The 13413-nt window shown below is 32.6% G+C and overlaps 1 protein-coding gene across 1 annotated transcript; it reads right to left on the bottom strand.

The window, feature by feature from the left end:
* Positions 1-572: 572 nt before the first annotated feature.
* On the bottom strand, positions 573-12562 carry LOC130647055 (protein phosphatase 3 catalytic subunit alpha-like). The gene is made up of 12 exons (XM_057452773.1): positions 12544-12562; positions 12398-12470; positions 6996-7196; positions 5005-5129; positions 4496-4607; positions 3817-4102; positions 3628-3705; positions 3443-3537; positions 2682-2807; positions 2271-2424; positions 1974-2071; positions 573-1798 (listed from the first exon to the last, which is right to left on the bottom strand). The coding sequence occupies exons 2-12, from the start codon at positions 12444-12446 to the stop codon at positions 1671-1673; spliced, it is 1452 nt and encodes a 483-aa protein (XP_057308756.1). The 5' UTR covers positions 12447-12470; positions 12544-12562; the 3' UTR covers positions 573-1670.
* Between the last annotated feature and the right edge of the window lie 851 nt (positions 12563-13413).

The raw sequence follows: 13413 nt of genomic DNA, 5'->3' as shown, positions 1-13413 counted from the left end.
ATCCCTCCCACGGAGCTTATTGTAAATGGCGTTTTCAACGACAAGCCAGCTGCGAAATAAATATCTTTTTGATTTCCACGATAAACATGTGGCGAATTTAAATTTGAAGTGTAAACTCTATTTTGAGTATTAAAAATAAAACAGTCATTTCGATTTTTTTCTAAAATGAGTTTTCTTAAAGATAAACACTAATTGCAGCGATTTATTGCACCGCTAAAAAGCAGGAAATGTTTCCCCATTACGGCAAAACGAATATTTCGAACCAAAATTAAAACAAGCATAACTGCGCATCGCGAGATATATATTTAATATCTCTTATGTTGCTGTCTTTTACTGACCAAATTATCTAGCTCAGTTTTTCAGACCTGAGCAAAGTACTTACTCAAAAGATTCTAGCTGTGAGGATTTCTAGTTTCTCTGTTTAGGCATAGATTTTTACGAATTCCCGTTATTCTTATAGTTTCAGTGCGACAGAAAAAGAACGATTAAATATCGGTAACTGAAAGATTCCCCAATTTAAGATTCATATTGATAAAGAAAGATAATTTTTTGGAGTTATATACAACCGCAAATAGCAATAACAGGTTGTGAATTTGTTATAATAGACAAATATACAACATGATCTGATGTAAGTGCAACTAAGCAGCGTAAAAAAACAACACAAAAACAATAAATAAATCAACCACAAATCAAAATTTAGCGTTAAAATAACAAAGTATCTAAGGAGGAGTGCACGTTTTCACGCTCCCTCCTAGGTCTTTTTGTTATTTCAAAGTTCGTACCAAGTTGCACAGTGTCAAAGAAATAATATGAATAAATATCGCAGTTATTGATATATAGTAAAAATAAAAGGACTACATGTCTCCCAGCCTTATAACACATATATTCTATAGCTTTCTACAGCCTTCTATAACAGCACACAGATTTTTAAAGAGCAAAATTTATAGTTTCAAATATAGGAAACTAGAGAATTTGGTTTTTTATCATTTGCACTATAATTGTCTTCGTTGCGCTATTCAAACATGGTAGCAAAGCTTTGTAAATATATGTGCATTTCGGCCTTCGATCGCTCTTCCACAGAACTTTCCATCGAAATAATGCATAAAACGTTACACATCATGAGCACAAAATAATTTGTGAAAAGAATTTACGAATGAGTTTAAAATTATAAGATGCGTGATAATTTTGAACTTTTTCTCGGGAAGAGCAACTACACAACAGTGGAAGACTTCTTGTACATATAAACATAAAACATCTGAAATGCGCAAAAAAAGACAGAAAAATAAAGCTAAAAATAAAACTCAATTTTTTTTCTCGTAAATATAATGCATGAAGATATAGAACATTGAACATAATTTAAGGAAGGGGAAAAATCCCAGTACGATGTATGCAGGTCTCTCTTTCTTAGAAGTGTCCAGTTAAAAATCACTTTACTTTTCGTAAGTTGGCTTCTATACGTAGATCAATTAAAACGAATTTAATAATTCATTGTATACTCTTTCTTAACCTCTTCCTCTTTTTTTTTCCTTCTTTTTCCTCCGTCATCATCTTTTCATCTTTTCTGTTTCTTCATACTCAACAGAAGCGATTAGAGAAGATAAGCGACCCAACCAAAAAAACATATTAAAATTTAAAAAATGTTCGTTCTTTCTACGCATACTTTCTTTCGACTACTTTTTACGCTTTTCGCTGTCTTTACGAGGAGGCATGCGTTCGTTTACTCGATCCAAATTCTTCGCGTCGGCGAAACCGTGGATTTTCTTTGTGCCGCCTTCGCCGAGTGACATATCAGTTAATACTAAGAACAAAAACAAGAAAATTTATATAAAAATACCTAACATAACATTACAGCTATTTTGACTTTCCCGCTTTTAAATTCGGGCTTTTCGGGAGATTTTCGTTGTTATATGGCTGCCCAAACTGACACAATTACCTAACCTCATATTCGAAAAACAGTTGTCGTAATATCTTACCGGATTTTAATGAGTCTTTGCCACCCGATAAGATGCCAACAGGAAGAGTACCAGAGGGCGTTAAACCTTTTAATTCTAACACGCTTTCGCTCTCCTCTCTACAAACAAAAACCAAAAAAACACGCTAGTTAAAAAGCCTTTGTAAAATATGCTTTTTTTTAACATTAAATCAAAGAGAATGGCGGTTAAAAAATGAATTTAGAGGCTTTGTAGTTCCAATGTATTTTTTTCACTAAAAAATCTGAACAATATAATATGGCTATAAAAATGGCACAAAATCATACACCAGTTTCTCACCTTAACACAGTAAATACACGAGACATTTTACCAATAGCACGAATCTTGTTACGAATTACTTCCTTGCGTTTCTTGGATTCTTCTTCCTCCTCACTATCCGGTTCTAACTCGTCATCCGTACAAATGTTCAACACATTCACCAACATCTCAGTGACTAGAGTATAAAGAAAAAAACATAATCCAAAATACGTGACGCAAATAGAAAGATGAAATAACTTAGTCAGTTTAACGTTTTTTGATAACCTCCAAACGCCTTGGACGTTAAATATCTTAGTTGATATGCTGTTATATTGGGCGTTAAACAAAGGGGCGCCAGGTAATTAATTTTTTTTCAAAGTGCCAATACCTGACGAAAAAACCTTCATTTTAAAATTTAATATGGAAAACAATTACAATGAGAGTTGATATTACCTTTCTCGCCAACAAAAGGGATAGACCATGTGAACACATCCATAAAGTTGGGTAGCCAGTAGGGATGAGGTGTGCAGTTGAACTGTCGAATATTCATCACGTTATTTTCATATTTAAGTACAGCGGCTGAAAGCATAACGTACATGTAAGACCACAGTAACAAAAGAACAACGGAACAAGTCTTCCGCTTATGCAGGCAAATACAACGATTTATTTTTGTTTAAATTTCTGCATGTGCAGAAATAATTACAAGAGGTCACAATCTTTTCAGTTTGACTTAAACTTCGTGTATTTCTGGCTCCACAAATCCAGAATGATCCCATAGATGCACCATTTACTTCAGTGAGAAAATTATGCATAAAGTTTTTTATAAACAACTAAGTTTCTGAAGATTAGTGATAATAATGAAAAGTATTAAAAGCCTTTTCTCTCATATGCCAATAAAAAAATATTTAGAACATAATGACTGAGGATATCGTCGTCATCATAACAAGCTTTCTAAATTTTGAACATCACGCTTAGGCGGCATCCTCTTAACTTGAATCAAAATTGTGTTCTTAGCAACTAAAAGCTGCAAAGATAAATGGGAGTTGCTTATCAAAAAATAAAACAGTGTAGCATTATTATTAAAAAAACTTGATATACAATAAATGTTGGACAAACATGTTTATTTTGCGCATTCTAAGTAACAGAAACTGTTCAGGAAATTTATTTGAGATCACACATAAAACTAATTAAAAACAAAAGTCAGCACTACATACCTTTGTTGTTGTATACGTCCAAGTAGTTGGGTGCTGAAAATATTGTTATCAGTGACGGAAAGCCGGTCGTTTGACTTTTCCTATACATCCGGTACCTACAAAAAAGCACGAAAATTAATAAATAAATTTAATGGTAAAATTAAACTTTAGCTGACACAGCAAAAATGAATTTCTATGATATTTACCCTGCGTCTTGCGCTTCGTGAGCTCTGATTATGGAGAGTAGATTATTTCGTTGTAAGAAATCACAGCATGCCTGATAACTAAAATAGCACAAGCGATTTTAGTTGAAATATTCTAGTAAACATTATGGGGGACCCGACGGGCTAACTGTGTGGTCGAAGCTAACTTATACACTTAAGCAGAACACATACCTGTAAAAATAAGAACATCCCCTAACGCTGTTGTGAGAGAAATGTTCGGATGTTTTCTCACTACCGTAATCTTCCAGAGGGTCTGACCAAAGCATATCGCACATTGGTCCAAATGCCGGTGGCTCACGAAACCTGTCAATTTTTTTAAGATCGTCTAAGGTGTGAATTTCAGGGGAGAGGCCTCCATGGACGCATAAAAACTGTTGATTCATTATAGCTGCTAACGGAAGACAATCAAATGCATCCATACATGCATCATACACATCCTCTGAATACTTGATTTTACCTAAAAACAAACCTCGTCTACACATTATTTAGATTGTAGTGTGAATGACTGAGTTATAAGTTAGAGAGATGGAAAAGGGGGGATAGGGGAGGGGAATGCATGTCCTCTCTAAGTTTTACTTGGCACAAATAGCACTTGTTATAATAGGAGTGTACGTTGTGTCAAATCACTGTCACAGATAGTGAAAATGTGGGTACAAGCTTTTAAAATGTTTCTGGTCGTCATGTAGCTTCGTTTATGCATCAAAATGACTTTTTTCGTTTTGAATTGTTTTACATGTTATATGTGATAAAATAACAATCTTTTGTAAAAAAAAACCCAGCTAAATTGCACACTAAAAATATTATCAGTCCAATAACTTATCAAAAACAGAAGAGCTGCTAAGTAACTTACATTCTGTTTTGAAGGTGAAATACTCTGTAAGATGTCGACATTCATGGTTGCCACGAAGCAGAAATAACGTTTTAGGATATAACAATTTTAATGACCATAAGTATAATACACACTAAAGTAAATAAAAAATCGACATGATTAACCACAGTTAAGCAAGGGGAGTTTTTACCATCAGTTTATTATAAAGGATAATTTTTACGGTAAACAAGAACTCAGATTTGGTAGTAATATTGTGGTACACAATCGTGTACAATTAAAATCAGGCACAGCAATTAGAAATTTTTGGGAACTGCATACACAAACACACTTATCCTGCACGAAATCCTTTGGTGCCTCATAATGTAAAAGGGTTTTTTTACACAGAATACTCAAAATATTCTATCTAAATATTCCAGTTCGAAAACTTGTATTCATATAGGTTTGCCCAAAAACTATCCCGCTGCAATTTAATACTATTAAATCTATTAAGAATATGAAACAAACCTAAGAGAGCAACATAACATACTTACTTCTATTGAAAAATACCCTCTGTCAACGTAATCCCCAAGAAATAGATAACGTGTTGTTGCTGGATTACCTCCAACTTCGAACAATTTCATTAAATCGTAAAACTGCCCATGAATATCACCACACACTAAAAAAAGAGGTATTAGAAAACTTGATGCCAAAAAAGTGTGACATTCTGTTTTGTGTTTTCCTTTGATAAAACTGTTGCTGTACCAATATAAATCCCTACTGAATGGTTTTGATGTTGTACTGTACAGACTAAGCTCACAAGGTTTGTGCCTTTAACTGAGGGCTTCGTATTTTTGATACTTTTCGAATTCAAGATCGTTCGATTTTAAGCTTAAGTAGGTTCAAAAGATAAATTTGAAGCTTTTTAATGTGAATTAAAATGAAAAGAGAGCTCCAGGTGAGTGACTTCCATATTTCCTTGTAATTAATGAAATTCTTTTTTTGGTTTGTTTATGTTTTTATGGCACAATAATCCCTCCTCAAACCAGTTAGTATATAACATACTAGGCCTAGCTAAAATGTATATACCATAAAACAATTAAATCATTGAACTTTTTCATACTAAAGTTTTTGTTATAAACTATAAAGGGCTTGATACACTTGTACAAAATCACAGAAATATAACTTATAATATCAATATAACTTCTTGAAATATTTTTAAAATATGGTTATAATTTTTTTATATAGATATAATATGTATAATTTCAACACCTGGCATGTGCGTCATAACCTCATAATTCGCTCAAAGAGTTTGATTTTAATAATATTGTTGGTGATCTGGTTTCGAATGCCTTTTGTTTGGGTGACAATAGATCTATTATCTGCTAGCGTTGTTGTGGCAACGATGTTATGAAATTAAATTGAATTATAAGGATATTTTAACAAATTATAAGTATATTGTAGAAATATTATAACTGTATTATAGAATAGATTTAATGATGTTATACAAGTGTATCCTGGCCTTAAGGTTATAAATTAAAACAAACAAACAAATGGATGTCTATGGTGCAACCCCAATTATGCAACAACACCATTGCAAAAGACAAAGTAAGCTCCACAGGGAAGTTCACAAAAAAATTCACAAAAAGATTCAAATTGTTCATAAATTATTTAAACAATATGAATGCAAGGTGTTTTAATTTTTTCCAAGAAGCCAACAAAAACAGTTTCCTGGTTTACTATTCAAATTCAACACATCTTGAATTATAAATTTATAAGTTTCGCAGCATGATCATATTGGGAAATCTAATCAGGTGAAAAATCTCAATTAGAAATCCACATGTATCATAAATGTAAACAGAAGAAATCGAGTTGACGTTTTGAAAAATAATGGACATTCGACATGGCAATCTACAATTACTATGCAGACTCCTAACTTAATCTTTGCAAACAAAACCATTATATATTTTAAAACACTGAGCTTATTAATTTGCTTTTGTATTATATATTTATAGCCTTTACATTTACTTTGTGTCAATCAACAACAAGTTTTTCAGGACGGCAAATTTCTAACAAACTTAAAACAAATAATATTTCACTTAATAAGATAAAAAAAAGTTCATTATTACAATCACAATAAAGTGTTTTGATTAATTCATGATGTTTCACAGTAAAATATTCAGGGAGTTAAACAAAAGGTTAACAAAACTTAGCAAGGTACTTTTACTCTACAAGTTTTAAAAATTACTAGCTTTGGAAAAATGGTACATTAATTTCAATACGCAATGCTGTTAGTTGTGTTGAAAAGTTAAAATTATTGTACTAAAATATATCTAAAAAATTTAACAAAAACACATTTGTCAGCAAAAAATCTTCAATAACTATAAAATGGAATGAAAGTAAAAACAATAAATTAAAAAACAAGTTAAGTTTGTGAACATTAGGCTGGTGCTGCATGGTACTGAACTAGTCTATAACATTGATGGAAAAAAAACAATTAAACAGTTCTGCTGGCTAAAAAGCAACAAAAAAATTAAAAAAATACCTGTTATAGGGGCGTCTATATCTAACAAGGTTGGCTCCTGCCGTAAAACATTAGCTCCATCATTTATGATTTTTAATGCTACCTCCTCTTCCACTTTACCTTCTAATATGAAATGTGCTTTTAAAACATCTATTCTTGGCTTGCCATCTGAATCAAATACTTCCTTTATGGAAAGTTTTTGTGTTGGTGGCATAGGAACATCTAGACGAAGAAAAGTTTATATAAAATAAACAATCAAACAAAAAGAACCAATTTGTTAGAAATATTAGAAATTTAAACATAGGTATATAGTTGCTTTTACTCTACTGGAAGTATAACAAAGCCAAAAAGTATTATGTTAAACAAATTATAAATATCATTTAGAAATAGTCTCGAATTAAAAAAAAAATACAAAATAGTAAGGATGGAGATGAGTAGAATAAACATTTTTAGTGTAATGCCTGTCAGTGATGGGAATTTGATCCCCAGTCCCCAGAACTTGGAATGGCAAACAAACTTAATACACTCTCAGCAAATTCTTAGTGTTGCTCACAGATAGCTTATCTGCGTAGTGTGTAAAGGTAGATGAAAGTTTATTATGGCACATCCCTGTGCCCTTTCTCTTTTCTACTTCAATTTGATTACAGTGACCATACTTACCCGTCATAATTAAGGTTCAATTGATGTGAAAAATTCTCATTAGAGAATGGCCAAATGTGGCATGATAAAACTTCATCTACATTCTTCTTTTTGTTGGATACATACAAACTGCTAACTTTGAAGTTGCAGCCCTGTCCTGTATTGACTTACAGGCTAGTAGAAAAATCAAACAGCATCTGTTTTTTAAACACAGAAACATATACTTAAACTTCAGTTCAGACACTGAAGTGTACAGTTACTACTACCTTAAACTTGTAATCTAACTTAACCCTATTTGTGCTGAGGGGGGGGGGGGGGCTCACACCTTCAAATTTTGTGACTTTTCCTAACTTTTATTTAGCTTTATTTTCTAAAAAATTATTTTTGAAATTTTGCCAAAGTGTGGCCATAGCAACACTTCCTTTATGTTGAATAAAATTCTGAAAAAAAATTTTTTACATGTTTTTAAAAGCTTCTTAGTTTATATTGTTATATTAATTTGTTTTTCAATTAATATTGTTACAAATTGATCACAATTATACAACAATTACCAAAATTCAAATTTGGTGGCTTTTTCAATATGTCACTGATATTTGATGACATCATCACCAAAAATGCTGATGTGACCAATTTTTTTTCACCAAAGTTTTTTAATAATAGCTGGGTTATTATTAATTTTTTTAATTAAAAAAAACTGCATGTGTAAAGTTGTGGTAAGTTTCAAGTCCAACGGACAAAAATTGTAGAAATCAGCACCCCAGCATTGAGGAGCCCTTAAAAGGCCCAGCACAAATAGGGTTAACCCTTTTAATTAATCCTATTTTATTTTAAACCACATGTTTTTCTAATAAGCAATTAAAAATTCGAAATTTAATGGTCTTTGTTTTTAGCTTTAAAAGAACAAGCACAAAACAATTACACAAGCTAGTGGTTTAGTCAATGCAGACTAGACACACAAAGAATTGCTTTATGGTGTCGATGTGTGCGATTTTTAAATCCTCAATTAATGTGCCTATAACGGAAAAGGGTGTTTGTCTTGTATTTTCGCTTTACACATGCAGTTTAAACAATAATTTTCTGTTGTAAAAAAAAAATTGTCTACACCAAAAATACGTTTGGGTCAGATTAATCTCTTTTTTATGATTGATTTACTAAAATAGCTAGTTCTTCACCCAGTTTTAAAATAAACTAAAAAATCTAAGTCCTTTACATGCAAAATCTTTTGAAGACCTATAATTCAATTGGGAACATTGGCAAGGCTTTTGCAGTTTTAACAATTTCTTAAATTATCACGAAAAAGGAGAGTCTGTCATTATTTTTTCTGTGTGGCAAAGTCCTACAGTATTGCAACTTAGCTAGTGTATTTAGCATCATATATAATGATTATAACGAAGGAGTGTGTTACTGCAATAATAATCTGTCTTTGTATTTTAACTACATTTTAGCAATATGTAATTTTGCTATGTAGCTACATTTTAGGCTGTTTATTTCCATTATAAATTACATTTTAACAATTACAGATAGAATGGTGGTAGTTTATTAATAAAAGCTACATACAAGACTTTAACAACTTCATTTCACAAGTTCATTTTTATTTTAATCTAGGTAATCGCTTTAATAACCATAGTAGATGAGCAAGGTATCAATGGTGGAAAAAAAATTAAGTTTTTTACTCTGCAGGGAAGTAATCAATCGAAGTGGTGAATCAGGCGATATCAGATTTGCATAAAACTAATTTTGACAGTTTATTCTTTTATAAAAATCAACTAATTCTTAAATATTTATAAATGCTTTTAAGATAAAAGTAGTCTCAAGCAGGAGGTAAACTGGAAAAGAAAATTAAGTTTGATATTACGTAAACCCTATTAGATAACAGTACCATTTTGTGAGTGGTTAGGCCATCCTGTGTAAATATATACTCATCATTATAATCAGTCTCAGCTTAACGTCCGTTTTTCATGCTAGCATGGGTTGGACGGGGTATATTAATGACCCTCTTCCAATCTGATCTTTACTGTGTTAGATCTAAACTCAACATCCTCTGTATCAAGTCTGTCATTATAACCTCCTGCCTCTGGACTTTGCCTGAGGAACTATTAAGTCTCTACACTTTCTTACCCAATTACCCACCTCCATCAAACTTTATCAATGCACAAATATTCTAAGGTCAATTAAATAACAAAATTTTACGATAAAATGACACTCATTTGCTTGTCCCAGACCTCTTAATATTTTTGCTGGCTGATCACATGTGCATGCCTCTGCATATGCGACAATTGCTATGAGTGTGCTAAACATCGCATGTCAAGAACACGCCAATGTGGTACATTTTCTGAGGATGAAGATGGTAGTAAGTCGATATATGGAAATACGACAGGTATCAAATTCAGGTGTGTAGTTCACAACCCAGTGAACAGGGCTTAATTATTGTTGTTGAAAATATTGAATAAATGGTAAAATAAGGCAACAAGGCAATTTATTTTTTACACGTGGCGCCGTAGATTAGTAGTGGCGCCGTAGAATAGTGGTTATAGCTCTCGTACTCTGTGCGGGAGACGGGGGTTCGATTTCTCTTGACGGCGATTCAGCATGGGCGAGTGAATGTTACCATAGCCCCGGGTTAACCCAAGCCATGTGAGGGAAATTGGGAAGATGGCACACTGTGTGGGCCGTTGGATGTTGCCGGGAGTTGTCTAGTAGAGCGCGGGCTCTAATTGGGTCTGCGTAGCTCAAATGAGCATTAAATACTCTAGGACTCTCCATCTACGCCATGGCCCCTACTGGAAATAATAGACAGGGTATATCCCTCAATATTTGTGAGGCTAGCCATGTAAAATATGCACATCTATCTATCTATCTATCACGTGTGGTGATTGATAAGATAAAACATGGATGATAACATAATAAAAACATCGGAAAAGAATCTTTTGTTTGTTGTTGTTACAGAAGAACCAATGTAATTATTAAGCTGTTTATTTTTAAATAAAAAAAACTATTAGGGGCATGTCATGTTTTTTTTTTTTTTACATACATCCAATTACTCGTTTTTTTATAGAATTGTAAAACATAATATTGTGTCTTATTGAGAGGCCTGCCACTGCACTCTATTTCTTATAAAGTTACCGACAGGTAAGAAGAAGTATTTATTCTAAAGTAATAGCATACATAAAATAGAGGTCAAATAAATGCCTTGTAGTGGAGCAATCGCTCCAGTGCTGGAGGTTTACACCCCAGGTAAGGTATGCAAGAAACCTCAAAAGCGTGAATCTATCCTTTCTGCTCAGCCTTCAGCATGAGAATGGGATTGATAATTTAGTCGTTGTCTTGTTGTTTTAAGGGTAGGACCCCATTTGCAGTATCAACGTTAATAGCAGAACCAATATGAACTGAAGAGGCTATCCTGGCTAAACACTTTCAAAAAATAAAAACATGTAGGCAGGCAGACAAAAAATGACATTTTTTGTCATAAAGCGATTCCAATTTAATTAGCTGTTCTACGGGCAAAGCAAACTTACATTCGGTTGGCAAAATAAATTTTTTTTATTGAGAACGTATGGTCGGAACAACAACAAAAAAATTATAAAAAAATAACAACGGAGGAGGGTGTTAAGACAACAGTTTTTTTCTATGTATTTTCGCATGTATTTTCGAATAATAATTTGTCTCACTAAAAAATATGTAACTAGTTCTCAAGGTGAAAAGATAAAATACTTGCATGATCAAAAACTTGTTTTTAAAAGTTATGCAGCAAGAATTATTCTTGTGCTGTTTTAAAAGTTATACAGAATATACTTTTATTGTTTTGAAATATGTACAGCAAGTTATTCTTCCCCTACTTAAAATAATAAAACAAACAATTTTAGTGTTCTTATGTTTTTTGCACCGTTTTATAGAAAAATCTAAATTTAAGTGCAAATTCTGCTAGCTAATTTTAAACATATATATTAATCATAGCGATAGAGGGTGTTACGACAATATTCTGTCTCGTTTTTTACTTGTATTATAACTATTTTAGCGAAAATAGCTAATTTCATCGAAAATTTTAGCAAAAATAGCTAAATCACATAAAAATTCCAACTTCTGTGTAACCACATAACTATTTTTTAAACTTTTTTGCTTGATATTATTTCCTTGTTTTCGTAAAAATTAGGGTCCGTAGAACAACTAATTAAACTGAAGTTGCCTAAAGAAAAATGACAAAACAATAGGCACAACTCTGTACAAAGACAAGTATACTAATTTATAGCTAGCAAGCTGTTTATTTTGGCAATTGCAAAATGCCTAAGGCTAAATAGTTTTACATGGAATATTATTAAATAAAATCCATCAAGTAAAAACAGCTTTAATAATATATATCCTTGCTATATTTTGCATTAATTTTTAATGCAGAACAAGAGTAATGCCCTAAATTCTTTCAAAATTATTTCTACGATAATCTTTTTTATTTAGAGATGCTAGCTAGCTAGATTTTAACCTAACATAGTCGCGGGGTAGTCATTAATGGTTTAGTTTTAGCTGGATCACACATTAGATCTTTTTAGCAGCTGGCTAGCTATATATAGCAAGAGAATGAATATTATATTCTAGCTACTTAATAAAAAGTGTGAGCTAGCTTTATCAATAGTATCCCAGAAAAATAGTTTTACATTCTAGTTAATAGGATAAATACTTTCCTTCTATTAAACATTACTGTTGCGATAAAAGGAAATGCAAAGTCTAAATGGTGGGCGTCTCTAGCATCATTTCAACACCACACACGCTTAGATAAACATTAAAAAACTAACTTTTTGAAATTCTTTCGGGAATGGGTTGTTTTTCTTCTCCGCTAGCCATTATACAATTAATATATTAATGCATCTAAAGAAGGAACAATAATAAAATCCTTGGCAACTTATTCCGCAATATTCCAGATTCCTTGGAGTTACTTAACCTGTTACACAGCCGCCATTACAAATCTCCTTCGGAATATTATTGTCGTCTTCTAAGACGCAACGTAAATACGCATGCGTCAAATTAACGTCTCCATGCAACGGCCACTAAAAACGGCCGGAGACTCGCGCGCGCGAAACAACTACACACGGGCTGGGCAAGGCTGAATTTTATTATTTCAATGAAAATATCAGTCTTTTATTCTTTAATCATTTACGTAACCCCCAGCATCTGGTAGCAATTTTGTTAATTAAATAAGGAGGGCATTTGCAGCTGCATATTGAGTTAGAAGATTTAAAATAATGTAAAATTGGGGCCACCAATATGAAATTTGGCCAAAAAAATAGACTCCTTACACGGAACAAGTTACGAGTGTGATGAGGTGACCGAAGCAATACAAAAAACAAATAATAAAAATGTTTGTTTCTAAGGTTCTTCTGAACACTTCCTAATTAGTACACCAACCGTAGAACTTTCGTGAGCAAAAAATATTCTGGTGCTTTTTTAATATAACATTATATTGTATCCGATCACACAAGTCATTAAGACAAAAAAACCACCAATTTCGTTTAAGTGCAAGCACTCTTATTGTAAGAGTACGTAACTAAACCGTAACAAGATAATCAGGGTTGCGTTTATAAATTAAGACATCCTCCCTCGTTCCCAGGGATTCTTGCCTTTTTTACGAGAGAAGACGACGTAAAGTTGCCTATTATCATTGTCCAATATGGCCAAATAATGCGAACGTCAAACAGGTAAAAATCCCTGGGAACGAAGGTGCTTAATACACTTCAACTATTGCAAATATGATAATTTTGTTACATTAAAAAATACTTAAAGTCCTGATGGGGTTAAGGTTGCACTAACTCAG

Source organism: Hydractinia symbiolongicarpus, chromosome 6 (assembly GCF_029227915.1).
Source record: "Hydractinia symbiolongicarpus strain clone_291-10 chromosome 6, HSymV2.1, whole genome shotgun sequence".
NCBI classification, from domain to species: Eukaryota; Metazoa; Cnidaria; class Hydrozoa; order Anthoathecata; family Hydractiniidae; genus Hydractinia; species Hydractinia symbiolongicarpus.
The sequence above is the reverse complement of the archived record's forward strand: the minus strand, read 5'-3'. Positions and strand labels throughout refer to the sequence as shown.